This window comes from Electrophorus electricus, unplaced genomic scaffold, assembly GCF_041902795.1.
Source record: "Electrophorus electricus isolate QZ-2024a unplaced genomic scaffold, ASM4190279v1 Scaffold33, whole genome shotgun sequence".
Taxonomy (NCBI): Eukaryota; Metazoa; Chordata; class Actinopteri; order Gymnotiformes; family Gymnotidae; genus Electrophorus; species Electrophorus electricus.
Window position 1 is genome coordinate 1,739,803 of NW_027658616.1, and position 14,147 is coordinate 1,753,949.

At 40.1% G+C, this 14,147-nt stretch overlaps 2 protein-coding genes across 2 annotated transcripts in view; both read right to left on the bottom strand.

Moving 5' to 3' along the window:
* Positions 1 to 2,721: 2,721 nt before the first annotated feature.
* Positions 2,722 to 5,261, bottom strand: LOC145655736 (uncharacterized). The gene is made up of 4 exons (XM_081709231.1): positions 5,182 to 5,261; positions 4,761 to 5,063; positions 4,382 to 4,451; positions 2,722 to 3,300 (listed from the first exon to the last, which is right to left on the bottom strand). The coding sequence occupies exons 2-4, from the start codon at positions 4,869 to 4,871 to the stop codon at positions 2,789 to 2,791; spliced, it is 693 nt and encodes a 230-aa protein (XP_081565357.1). The 5' UTR covers positions 4,872 to 5,063; positions 5,182 to 5,261; the 3' UTR covers positions 2,722 to 2,788.
* Positions 5,262 to 5,389: 128 nt separating this feature from the next.
* The window catches only part of LOC145655731 (uncharacterized), a 172,049-nt gene continuing 163,291 nt past the window's right edge, over positions 5,390 to 14,147 (bottom strand). Inside the window, exons 2-7 of the mRNA XM_081709226.1 lie at positions 7,358 to 7,637; positions 7,227 to 7,266; positions 6,835 to 7,005; positions 6,456 to 6,587; positions 5,912 to 6,333; positions 5,390 to 5,483 (exon numbers count right to left, since the gene is read on the bottom strand). Coding sequence (XP_081565352.1) covers positions 6,099 to 6,333; positions 6,456 to 6,587; positions 6,835 to 7,005; positions 7,227 to 7,266; positions 7,358 to 7,637 — 858 coding nt within the window. The 3' untranslated portion in view covers positions 5,390 to 5,483; positions 5,912 to 6,098. The remainder of the gene's footprint in view (positions 5,484 to 5,911; positions 6,334 to 6,455; positions 6,588 to 6,834; positions 7,006 to 7,226; positions 7,267 to 7,357; positions 7,638 to 14,147) is intronic.

The following is a 14,147-nucleotide window of genomic DNA, read 5'->3' on the forward strand; positions in this document are numbered from 1 at the left end:
CGCCATGGCATTACTCAATGATAAGGTAAATAAGATCCGTACCGCTGTCATGCAGAACCGCCTAGCCCTAGATCTCCTCTTGGCAAAGGAGGGAGGCATCTGCAAGGTCATTAATGAAACGTGTTGCTTTGACATCCCTAGTTACTATAACAGCATTACTGACATCATTTTGCACATGAAGACCGCTATTGCTGAGCCTCCACCCGCCGATGATTCTTGGTTCAGTTGGTTAACTGAGCTTGTCGGCCCTTGGGGATCTTGGCTCATAAACATATGTTTTCCCGTACTCCTGATTATTGTGTTGATTCTTGTTTGTGGACCCTGTTTATTGTCACTCCTGTCTTCTTTCATAACTCTCATTTCTACCTCCGTGATTAATCATGCTAATGTTGCCTTGGTGCCTGTGTATGAGAAAGGTCTATATACTGATATGTGATTCCTTTGGAATCAAAGAGGGGCGTGTTAGATACTGGAGCCTTTCTGTCTTCAGGCACTCAACGCAAGGTCTCTGCCTATCAGCCATGACATGGCGGTTTGACCGCGAGCTGGTCGCCCGAGGTCATCCGCTCCCTCTTCTTGTCTTCTTTACCGCTCCCTTTCTCTTTCTCTCTCTCCCTGTCTCTCTTTAAGGACAGCAGTGGCTCATGACGGGCACGGGAACAGCTAGTGGCTCGTTCATGCAGAGAACATCTAATCTTTACTAACCTTGTTTCTTTCCTTTCTACATAGACCCTTAGAACATGCCTCACTTTTCCCCGTCATCCTGTAGATTTAGATAGTAGATTTAGGACACATATATACTCTGTGCTTTCCTCGATAAAGTGGAGCTCTCTTGATTCACTACCTTGGTGTCAGTGTCTCTTGACTTCCCCGGATCCGACTACAGAGGATGGATGGCAGTGGGTTACTTGGAGGAGATTGAACCTGAAGGACTGGTCACTTTGAACCGGTTTCTAACATTTGCTTTTGTGTCTAGAGCAAGTAGAATTAAGGGCGTAGGGCACAGAAGACCTGTCTTGTGTTTTTATGTTCGCTTTAACAGAGACCTCTTGTGGTGACTTGTCACAACTACGGCAAGAGGCAGCAGCAGATGACACCAAAGATCACATTAGCTTGGACTTTCATGTTCTATTTGTGCTTCATTATGCGTACAGTAGTCGTGGCATGTTTTATTTTTCGCTTCATAGCATCTCATAACATAGTAAAGTGAACAGTGAGAAAGTGGAACCAAAGAAAGGACTTAACGTTGGGTCCCATGACAGTGTTGCAGTAAAGAAAGGAAAATAGGACATAGCTCACATTTCTTTTCAAGTAGCTCGCTCTCTCTCTCTCTCTCTCTCTCTCTCTCTCTCTCTCTCTCTCTCTATCTATCTATCTATCTATCTATCATTCTCCCTCTCTCTTGCTGTCCCAGACAAATTGGGACACACGTCTGTGCTACTGGTTTAGGGTTAGGATTAGGGTTAGTTTTTTTTTGTTTTTTTTTTAACAATACCCATATTTTTATACATTATATATTTTATATATTTTAATGTTGATTGTTTTGGTTCTGTGTGAAGTTAAAATATTTTTTTATGCTGCACTTGGCCTCAATTAATGTATTTTAAACATATTGGATGTGAGTCCTTGACCAGCATGTCAATAAAGCTTCATCCAGTTGCTCTTGTCACAATGTGTTCAGTTCTTCTTAAAAGGGTAACATCGCAATTCTAAATTGTATTACAGTAAAGCAAAACATTAAAGGTTATTTGGTTGTACTATTCTATTGATCCTATAGTCAGTGGCTATCAATAAGAAATGATCAAGCACAGTTTTATTGGGTGTGTGTCTGGAAAGAGAACTACAGCACCCGGTAAGATTTTTGGTTCAAGATTAATCATCATGCAAATGATTGTGATTAACACTTTGTCTGTTTAATTAAACTGTTATACTATAAACCTAATATTTTAATAGGGCTGGCAACTTTCTAGATCCGATTACTACACGTGTGTGAAGTACAGGTGCTGTAGCTATACAAAATACCAATGTCCACAGTAGCCTAATTACAATATATGCATCCAAAATAAACACCAGAAGCCTGGACTAATGCTAATGTACATAAGTGCACTAAATCTAGGTAGAACTGTTCGATAGGTAGGATAACAAAACACTTGTCCCGCCATACAAAAGAAATGAGAGCGTGATAAGGACTCCAAGTCGCCACCAGATGGCGCCCGAAACCGCTTAAATGTATTCCAGTCGGAGATGCCTTTTACCTTAACATGCCAGGATACACACTCACTGGATGTTTAATCTTTCGAATGGGTAAGCTATATTTTTATAGTCAGGAAAGATTTTTTATTATTATTAATCAATTAAGTAATTCAAGCTGTTGCATTTTGCTGAGTTGAGGGAATATTGCATAACCCTGTAATAGCCAAATAATTAGATTTGATGTGCTATTTTGTGGATTAATACCATACCTGGCATGGTTTTAATGGCACATGGTCAATACTTGCTGTCAAAATACAGAGGTTCATAAGAACCTCCTTCCTTCATAAGGAGACTCCTGTTTTTGAAACTGTTTCGCGCCAACACCACTGTTTCTGCATACTAGCTCTTACTGCTTTTTTGCAACATGTTTATTCTTCGCCGTTAGCGATAGTTTTATCTGTGAGAAGTGTAGATGAATTGCTGTTCTGTGACGTGGGAGACAAGGCAGGATGCAAAGACGAGCCGTGGTTCACATGAGACACATGTTTATTAACACACAAAACAAAATGAAACCAAACACGAAGAACATTAAGCACTAACATCGGAGGCTCGTCGCTTTCAGAGTCCTCTGACCCGGTCTATAAACCACAGGAAGGATCCTCATGGCGGGCCTCCTCCACCTCCACTGATGGATCCTCAGAGCAGTCGGATTCGGTGTCTGACCTGAGGCCGACGTCAACATACTCCTCACTCCTGCTGTAATCCTCATAGTCCTCCTGGTAGTCCGTGGGGGGATAGTAGGACCCTGCAGAGTCTGACCCTGGATATTGGTAGTCGTAATCGTACGGGTCCCGGTAATCCAGTGAAGGTAGGCAGGACTCTGCAGCATCTGATCCTGGACCACCACCAGGGCCCCCCCAAAATCCTCCAGAGATACTCTCCCCCGATGTGAAGACAGGGAGTGTTCCCACAAGTATGGAGGATTCTCCTGCATGGGTTGGGTAGAAGCAGCTACACTGCTTCTTCCCCTTTTTCTTCTTTCCCTTGGCTCGAGGCAACCTTCAACGGTCGGTGTTCCTGTGACGTGAAGCCGGATGCAAAGATGAGCTGCGGTTCAGATGCCACAGACGTTTATTATCATACAGAACAAGACAAAACCAAACACGAAGAACATTAAGCATTAACACTACTTAGAACATAACAGGCAGTCTTAAAACACAACAAAGCAGCATACATGGGGTCAAACACTGACAAACAACAACAAAACAAGGGTTTAAATATGTGTGCTCACAATTAAAAGAACTATAGACAGATGCTGGTTCACTCCTAACATCTGCAAATTAAAATACAAGTTGGTTATTTCTCAAAAAGGACTGAAGCTCTTCCTCCGTCAGTGAAGCACCCTGGTAGTGTTCTCATATGTGGCGATGGAAGTGACGTCCATGTAAATAGGTGTTTAATCACTGCCATGTGCTACTTGGAAAAGAAATTAATCTTTTAGTATGAACAATGTTGGGGATAAAGAATGGGGACTTGTACATCTCCAATAGCGATTAGAAGACAATAACTGACACTAGGACACCTCATCTAAATATGTCGACTTGACAAGTATAGTATTATTCATGTTATACATCTATGGGTTAAAAATATGGAAAAAGTGTTTTAACAAGAACGCCAGAGGGGGCATTTACTATTTTGTGGAGAATAAAAAATGGCTCATTTTAATGTGTTAAAATTTTTTAAATTCTTTTGCAGAGAGGGAAGGGTGAAAGGACTGAGAAAGAAGGTTAGCACCTGTCAACCGGTGCTGGGAGTAGGCCTCACTCACCTGTCATGCACAAGAGACCTGCAGTCCCAGGGCACAGTAAAGGCTAATTTACTCCCTACATATATAAGCTTGTAAAACTTGTTTCTGTTAGAGTGCTCCTAGACTGAGGTACCTACATTCCCAAGTCTGAAAGGTGAGATTCTACCTGTGCACGTAGAAAATCAGGTAGGCTGTTTTTGTCCTGCTCTTCAGGATGGCTGGCTCAGTGCTTCTTGATACTTTTAAGTCACTGAATGACAACCAGCTCTGTCCTTCTCCCTCAGCTGTGTCACTGATATAGTGGCCTGTCGGAGTAGTCGGTGGTCCTTAGTCATTTAATAGTTTCTACTGCACGTGTATAAATAATGTCAGATTACTCACCATGGTCCATGCTGTCACCTAAATGAGAAACCACTGCCTGGAGTCTGTAGGTGCCAGTGGGTGCACATTCCTGCAACAAACAAATACATCTTTTTTTTCATACGATTAACTGAAAACGCATCACGGATCGAACGCCATCTCTGTATTAACAGGCCTCTTTCATTCTCTCTCATTCTGTCTCTGTGTCTCTCTCAGCCTGTATCTCTCTTCTTTTTGGTCTCTCTCTCTCCTCACCGGTAGGCTTACTTGCTGTCCTCTAGCTCCCTGTCCTTCTCCTCTCTCATTTACTACTGATGGGTTAAAAGAACTTAGTCATTATGGCAGATACTTATACACAGCCGTATTATCACTCCACTGTAAGAAAATGGCACAACTCTACCTGGCTGGGGACTGGAGTTTTCCCCCAGTTTATCATTTTGCATTTCTTGCGGTTTGTCCTGGGTTCCCGCTGCTCCACTGAGGACAAACCACAAAGCCATTCAGTCGGCATTTTGTAGCTAAATGGGAATGGGTGGACAGAGAAGTATGTGGGCACGGGTTGATGGTACGAGCTCACCTCGACTGCTGCCTGAGAGAAGCCACCCCAGGAAGGGCAGAGAGATCCAGCTCGGACGGGACGTCCATCACGTCTGAGAGCTTTTGGCCCAGCATGTCAAACCGCTTAAGGTGGAGGACGAAAATACTGTTCCAAGAGGAAAAGTGACTTAAGGACTGGAAGTGTGTGTGAGTGGAGGAGGGTGTGTGTGTTGGACTGGTTTAAAACTCATTCTTTAAGGTCATCTACGTCAGACGAGACTCACCGTGGCAGTGTGAAAAACTCCACCTCTTCAGTTGCCTCGCAGCCTGCTTCACACTCACAAAAACGCTCCAGTAGTGTTGGCTGAAAAAAGAAAGAGACCCTTTCATTGAGAGTGATAAAATCAAAATGGTAGCATGTCATAACTGTATTCTCTCCTTTACAACACAGTAATGAAGCCTTATCCAAAGAGGGTGTGTGAGGTGACCAACCTTAAAGTAAGTGTGTAGGCTGTCGGTCGTAGCAGGGCTCAGATTTACAGAGAGGTGGTTGTAGACATCCACTCTGCAGCTCTGCTTTCCACAGCTTTCACAAAATGGAGAACAGAAATGTTACAACATTTGCACAGAAATAATCTCCTGCATCCCTTATACAGTGTGTGAGTTATCACATGCTAATTTGCTCAGTTTTACAAGTAGATAACATCTTATCTAATGTGAAGCATCAGAGCAGAAAACATTTAGAATGCTCAGTCCATGTCTGTTATGTTTTCCCAAACTCACACACACTCTGAGATTTGAAAGCTATGTGATGAATACAAGCTGAACTTGTGAGCATTTTAAATGTTCATATTTAAGTTATGTATGTTATGAAACTTTCATGAATACTTTAAAGAGATGTCCGGAGAAAGCGCCTACTCTCCGTGAGAAAATGTACTTTAAACAAACATGTTAAGACTGGTTAAGACCAGTCCATTAACACAAAGGAGATATGCAACAGTGATACCTAATTACCTGGTACATGTGAGCACAGACTTGATATGAAACTCAAAGTTTGCCACAGGGCAGATGTAAGAGAAGAAAGAGGCCCTGAGTCTCTCTCCCTCCTCTTTCAGCTGCAGTAAGCAGAGCATCAGGAACTCATGAGCATCCTGTGGAGGACAGCACAGGAGAACATCAGAGGAGGATTTGCTCCTGGACTTCAACAGCAGCACGGTGAGAAAACAAAGGTGGCCATGTGCAGTTCCTGCAGGGTACTGCGTGAGGTTCTGATGTGTTCTGAATGGCTGAGGGGGCCATTTAGCTGGACCTGTTCATAGTCCTCTTCGAATGCAGGGCAGCGGGCTGAAACACACTCAAGCAGGGCTCCCAGGAGCTGCACCTTCTGCTTTGTGCTGCGAGTGGTGAGTTGGGCCTGCTGCAGATCTGAAAAACATCTACACACAGCAACAGGGAGACCAAGTGGTTTATATCTCTGAGCATCACAGCACCTCCTTAAGCACTCATGATTAAACAGTTCATTTAGACCCATGTGAAGCCTCTGGTTCTGAACGGGTACCTGAGCATCTGGCAACTAGAAGGATCCGTCAAGCAGGATGACTGAGCTCTGATGGGTCTCCAGAAGCAGGAGATACTCAGTAGGCACTGCAGAGTGGCGTTCATATAGCAGCTGTTCCCAATGTTGGGAAACCTAACAGGTCATCCATGTTAAAAATAGATTTAGTGCACAAGCTCTGAAACATCCAGGCCACTACATGTCAGTATAATGGCTGTTTCATAATGTGAAGAAGAACTGCTAAATGACTTACTGTTCATTTAATTACAATATGTTTGTATTTGTATAGGAGAAAAAGACTGAGCTTCACCTGTGTAAACTGTAAAATCATCTACTCTTAATAGGCTGTGTAGTAAAACGCGGTGTGTATTCTCGTCTTTACCCGAGCTGCCGAATGTTGAGGTGTTCGACAGCGGAATGGATGGGGGTGTGGCCTTGGCCCTCACCCTGACCAATCTGACGCATCCTTTTACTCCTGAGGACGTGCAGCAGCTGTCGCAATAAATTCCGCGGCTGAACACGAGTGTCTGCCTGCATCAGAACAGCCGGAAACCTGAGAGACAGAAAAGAAGGGAGAGATGAATACAGAGTGGCCAGTTATGCACAAAATGTTCACATAACAACCCTTAGACAGATAAAGGTGTGAAGAATGAAAAATACAATGATGTTTTTTCTCGTTTTATGCCCTAAGGAAGTTACAATGGCAGTGCCATTGGGTAACCACCATGCCACACTTTTCTCTGCCACGAAGATGAATTTTGATAATGTACCCACCTCTCAATGCGCACGGAGTCCACATCTTTATCTGCAGCCTCTGTATAGAGAACAGAAACTTGGAGTAAATGTCCTTAACCAAAAACAGACTATGCATTTGAACAACATGATCAAATCTGCTGAGCTCTAACCAGGAACAATCACTGCTGTAGTCCTGAGCGACTCATATGAGGAGGAGGAGGAGGCTTGACCAGGAAGGCACGACTGGGTAGAAGAGGCATTGTGGGATATGTCCACAGGTGAAAAGGAAGAAGCAGTACTGAAGATCAGGGACCCCTCAGAGGAAGAGGGGCAAGAAGTGGAGGTGGTCACATTCGCGGCGTGACCGTCTAATGCCACGCAGGAGTCAGACACTTTGGAGGATGAGATTATGTGTCTCCACCAACTTCTATTCGTTTTCTCCTTCTTTTTCTGTAGAAAAGCATTGTAGAAACGTATGGATTTGTATATGCAGTATTATCGCGACTTAGCGATATCTCGGTATTCTTACAAGAATCTCATTTTGATTTAAAAAAAACAAAACAAAACTTTTTAATCATCTGCATTTGCGCTATTTTTTTTTACAGGAAAATGCTAATCAGTTACGCACTGTAACGGCCAGAGTGCCGCTGGTCAAGGAACAGGACGTAGACTCGCTCCACGGAGACGTTTATTAACGATTATTAACATACGATACAGACACCGGCACTCACGTATAACACAAACTGTGACCGTGAACATGATCAACGACTGACAATAAGGCACACACTAACAAGGGTTTAAATACATACAAACATGACAAGAGTAAACCGATGCAGGTGTGTGCTGAACAACATAGGCAAGGTTACACACGAGACAGTCAACGCGGCGGGCCATACCACGTGACCAGTGGAAGCGTTCCGTGACATGCACAATAAATCTTAATCCTTTTCAGATTATCGTATTTAAAATCGTTCCCAAAGTGTAGGAAAAAACATACATACCTTCATACACGAGCAAACACAGCCCATCCTGTTCGAATCTGTGATCTACTCGATTAGAGAATTAAGTAAAATATCAAATATGGTTTTTACAGGTCCTTTAACTGATATTCGCGATACAGCGCACCTCATTGTTTTGTTTTAAAACGGAGTTTTGACTCTTAGATGTTATGAATATGTATTATTTCGTCATTACTGATGCAAGTTCTCAGTTCTCATACGTTGTCACCCTCTTGAAAATAAATATTATTTACGTGTGTGTGTGTGTAAGCGTTTCAAACGTAAGATTCTTTAACTTCCGCAGTATAGTTTGGTAAATTCAGGTAGCGTAATGTTTTTTCCTAAAATCCTCACTGTCTCGCCCTGTGGTAAGGAGAAATGTTCCAAATATGACAGGTTACGTTTTATCATAGATAACTGGCTACAAATTTACATTTGCGCCCTAATTTCTCTAGACATACATCTATAAGCATTGTTACTTTAAGACGCAATTAGTCTTGCGCTCTGGCAAACGTGTGCACCTGTAAATAATTACAATTATTTTAATGTACAACTTATTTTATTGTATAACCACACTGTAAATAGAATCCATAAGAATGTATTCAAAGCCAGAGTTGTAACGTTCAGTTATTTTTACAGGTAGAGGATTACTGTGCTTCTACTATCTCTTAGCAACAAGTGATTTTTTTTCCTTCAGTATGACATGTGGGATAGTTTAGGGAACCTGATTTTTTTGTTAGATAAATATGTGTGGGTTATGACCGTTAAAAAGACCTGAACAAAAAAAATGTTTGGATTTTTATTCGCTGTCACCTTTCATCACGGGCAACATAAAAATTCACACTACTGCAATATCGCTAACATGTTACTGGCATGCGAATAAGACACCTGAGCACAGAGAGAAACCCAGTGTTATGATTACAGTTGACATTGGAACTAGCTAGATAGCTCATATTAAGACACTTCTTTGGAGAACACGTGCTAAAGTGTTTTCCCCACAATCTATATGCACAATTTATTTGCCAACTGTGACCAGAGAGAGAACATAGCTTACTCACAGCCTAGGACTTGAATGGATTTTGATGAGGACTGCATATGCCTGGGATCAATTCAAACACGTCATGACGATGATATAAAACCTGATGAAACAAGCTTGACAAGCAGCAGTTCCGTTTTTCCGTGAAAGTATCAAGCACAGATGAAGACGTTTCTATGGTTATCTCGGTTTTATAAATATTAGCCTATATAGTTGGGCTTAGTACGTGAATAAAAGATGGAATTAAACATGCATAAATTACGGTGTCCTGGAAAACCCATCGTGCTGCAAATACACAAAGCATATTCATCAAAGTGGTAACACACTTTAGAAATGCGGTGCAAATTTAGAAAACGCATACAACTTCAGGAACAAATCCTGTCACAACACAACGGAATTGCTGTTTCCGGAGGACACGGAAAGGGGTGGACTTCTATGAGATTAGCGTGAAGTCTATTGGAAGTAGTGACAACTGAATAAAAAGGGTTGTTTTTTTTCCAGTTACCACGGTGTTATCAAAGGTAGGTATGTGATACAGAATGGAAGACTGACCTATTCATGCTCTGCATTCTTGCTTATTTATTTATACATAAGGCAGCCTTAAAAACATGGGATGGAAATCCCATTTAACACAATATGGACTGTTTTACATTCAGAGTGAAATAAGTAACATTCACCTTTTAATATATATTATATATTTATTTATTTTAAATGTTAAAATTCTTAACTAGGTCAGTGTTTTAGTTAGCTGCAAAAATGCCCCCATATTGAAATTTGTATTTCTAATGTCACAAGAACACTTTATTGACCTATCTCTGCCTAGTCAGCCTATAGAGGTTTAGCACACCCACTTAAATTGCCTTTCTCAGGCATTTCAGCTCTGAGTACCTTTTGAATGAAGCACAATACAGGGCAGCCAATCATAAAGGAGCTCATTTATCTTACATCCGTCTTAAAGGTGCAGTAGCAACAGGTGTCTGTTGAATTCCGAGCGATATCTATAGAGGTTGGAAATTGGTTGTGTAAAAATGAATTGTGATTATTAAGCCACATAGATGTAAGTGGACATCAAGGGAAAAAATAGTGTGGGTGCCAAGTATGGTGATTGTATCTTAAAAGCTCTAGGAAATGTGACATTCAGAATGTTTGTGAGACAAAAAAAAAAAGATATAATTACTATCCATGGTTTAATTGACTGTGTTGCAGACAACATAGGCAGAGATTAGACTGAAAAATGTCAGAGTATTTTTAATGCTGTTTATTGCTGTCGTCAGAGGTTATGCAGCCATATCCTCCCTAGCAAGTACGGCGTCTAATACCTGCAGACACAAAAACCGTGTTGAGCAATATTTAATTACATCTACTTGAAATGCATATTTAATTGCATTGTTAGTATTCATGGAAAACAAGTGTTAGGATTGCTCTGCTGCATTGCAAACTTTCTCACTCTAACAACTGTGGATTCCATCTCCTCAATCAGTTGGTCCATATCATGTTCACAGAAATCATATTGCATCTTTATGAAAGAATTCAGTTTCAGTTCCAGCTATGAAGAGAAACAGTGTTAAGCAATATTTAATTACATCTACTTGAAATGTATAGTTCATAGCATTGTGAGAATTTATGGAAAACAAGTGTTAGGATTGCTCTGCTCCACTGCAGACTTTCTCACTCTAGCAAACATGGCTTCCGGGTCCTCAATACATTCATCCCAGTCATTGTGATCATAAATCTGATTCAAAGGAGTCTTTTCAGGAAGCATCATCTTGAAATTCATATCTGGAGGTTCTATCTTTTTGAAAGACTTCAGTTCCACCTGTAGATATAAGTAGAAATATTGTTGAACAGTATTTAAATACATTAAATTGAAATATGACTTTAATTACATTTTAATGCATTTGGAATTTATAGTTTGTATTGGACTGGAAAGGAAACAAATACAATTTTTATCGCATAGCCGTTATCACATAGCCTGCAGGCCTAATGATGTAAAAATGTGCCCCCAAATATCAAATGTTCAACAGAAATAACAGGACCTGACACACTAAGGTACCGTAGACCCATTCAAATTGTGCTATTGGAATAATAAATTCCAATGCATTCAGTCATTTTAGCTAGTGTTGATTTTGATTCTAGCCACAATTATACTAATAATCAGTGTTACAACTCAGCATGCAAAGTCACCGAACAGTCGACTGTTAATTCTATATTAAGGAGAATGTAAAACAAACAAACAAAAAACCCACCAACAATTTTTTTTTTCCTGTAATTGACAAAGATTGCATATGCTAAATGTATGTGTCCTAAATATATTCTAAATAAATTGACATTAGTGTTTTTAATTAATTTCTCCAACATTTGTTGAAATGCATTTGTAATTTATATTCAAAGACATTTCAGTGTACTTAAGTACAAGCATTAAATTAGCATCACTTCTTCACCATAGCTATTTTTCCATTTTTTGTGGCTTTTGTCCCTTGCCTCAGTATGGCTTTAAATCATTTGTCTTGGTTCTACTTTACTTACCATGGCTGATTCAGTTCTCTCAGTAGGCAAGTCATTCTTCAGTAAATACTTTGGTCTAGTATCTGTTTAAAAAGTAACAGAAAATGTCTTATTAGCGTTGTATAGATACTTAGAACACTTCTACGTAGATCTCTCTCTCTCAGACACACACACACACACACACAGTTCATCCAAGTGGTGGCTGTGGTCAGAACTTACCCTTAAAGAAGTCATCCACTGAGGTAGTGTTCCTTCTCTTAACACCCTTCCGACAACAGCAAGTGAACAATAGCACAAGCTGCGTGAATATTCTGGCAGGGATCTGGGCTCGTGTCTTTTCGTTCTTCTTTTTCCTATATTTACCAAATATCCCATGCTTTTCCTTTTCATACTTGTCAGAAAGAACAGGTTCCTTGCGTCTTGGATTGCAGTCGTAACTACCGGACTGACCCATAATAAATTTAGTTTTGAAAATCCAAGTGTAACCGTTATCTGTGATCTGTAGACTAAAAATGGTTCACAGAAATTGTTCATTTGAAAAATCTGTTCTTTGACTACATCATAATTGCATAATTGATGCGGCTGCATTATGACATCACACGTCACCTCTGCAATAGTTTTCAATTTATACCAACCTTAAAGAGAAAATGATTAGCAAATGTAGTTGCTAGTGATTGTCTAGTGATTGTAAGCAACGACTATTCGTGCTCTGCATTCTTGCGTATTTATTTATGCTAGGTATTTTTTGCATTATGCTTACTACAGAATTAACAGTCAACTGTTCAGTGACTTTGCATGCAGAGTTGTAACACTGCTTATTACTAGAACTGTGGCTAGAATCAAAATCAACGCTAGTGTCGTTCCTAAATCCCCAATCAGCTAGTCGTAAAGTTAACATTCAAATAGAAAATAAAGATACAGACTTCAGAATTAGTTAAAGAGAATAGCTGAGAGAATAGAATAAATTATCCGTTACTACCCCTGTCTTTTATCATCCCTCCATCCCTCCATCCCATGCCATCTCCCTCTATTATTTGCTTTTCTATTTTTTTCTGGTATCTTATCTCTTTTTAAAAAAAACATTGGCCAAAAGACTAACTAAAACACTGACATACTTAGGACCTTTAATATTTTTTAAAAATATAACATTAAAAGGAGAATGTTACTTATTTCACCCTGACTGTCCACTTATATATCTGTTTTGAGTATGATTTTCCTTGTTCAAGTGAAAACAGTAACAAATGTAGCATGTCACCCATAAAGGACATATCTCTCACTGAATAAAAACTTGTATGCTTCAACAGTGTACAGTGGGAGAAATGGCGATCACCTTTAAAATGATTTCTTACTGTAGGCCTATTATAAACAACATGGAGGAAATAAAAATAAAAATACTTGAGTTAGACAGTGGACACAGGTTGCTAATAAATCAAGTAAATGAAACTGGATGGACTGCTTAATTATGTAACAACACAACATTTATGGCGACGAAGATGTTTCAGACATATACATTCTTACGTGATGCTGACCTCGATATCCATATTTCACATTGATACTGTAACACTATAGATGAACCTAAACCTCACATTCTCGTCACGTTGATAAGCTTTTTGAAAGTTTGATCATGATCAAAGATCATGATCTTTGTTTTCTAAGTGTGTTTCCAAATTGCCTTTGACTGCTGTATGCCTAATTGCGGCATTTAGCACCTCATTTCGTCTCTAATTTTTGACATGTACTCTTGACATAAGTCTTGCATAAGTGGAAAGTCGATCAGCCCCCATTTAAAAATGGTAAGCTTTTACTGTCACGTTAATAACATCACGCACACATAATGCTTCGACTGTCCTACACTTTAAATATCTTTTGCACATTATGGAGTGTGAGCATAGTTACCAGTTCCCTTCATGCAAAAGGGTTGTCTTAGGTTACTGTAAAGTCTAATGCACATTTGGAATTATTAAAAGTAGTTTATAATCAATACGAAATTTTACTGGGAGCCAAAGTAAAGTAGCTAAGATATGATTGATGTGATCAAATTTTCTAGCTCTATTAAGAACTATGGCTGCTGCATTTTGAACTCGCTAGGCACTTTAGGCACTTAATAGCACAGCTAGATAGTAAGGGATTACAGTAGTCCAATATTGAAGTAATAAATGCATGGACTACCTTTTCTGCATTATGTGTGGAGAGCATGTTCCTAATCTTTGAAATGTTTCTAAGGTGGAGAAAGGGGGTCCTAGAAACATTATTTATTTACGTGAGCTTCGAACGAGAGACTGGGATCCATAACTCCAAGATCTTTAACTGTTAGAGAAGATGTGATTGGGAAACCATTGAGGTTCATTGAGTAATTAGAGAGTGGAGACCTAGCTGACTCTGGGCCTAATAGAAACACCTCTGAATGTCTCTGAATGTTAG

What these genes read in the sequence shown, in the direction of transcription:
- LOC145655736 (XM_081709231.1), bottom strand. Translation starts at nt 4,871, where the DNA reads ATGCCGACTGAATGGCTTTGTGGTTTGTCCTCAGTGGAGCAGCGGGAA. An exon ending in AAACTCCAGTCCCCAGCCAG is followed by an intron (nt 4,452 to 4,760) that starts GTAGAGTTGTGC and finishes TGTTTGTTGCAG; the next exon opens with GAATGTGCACCCACTGGCAC. An exon ending in AGGTGACAGCATGGACCATG is followed by an intron (nt 3,301 to 4,381) that starts GTGAGTAATCTG and finishes TCTGAACCGCAG; the next exon opens with CTCATCTTTGCATCCGGCTT.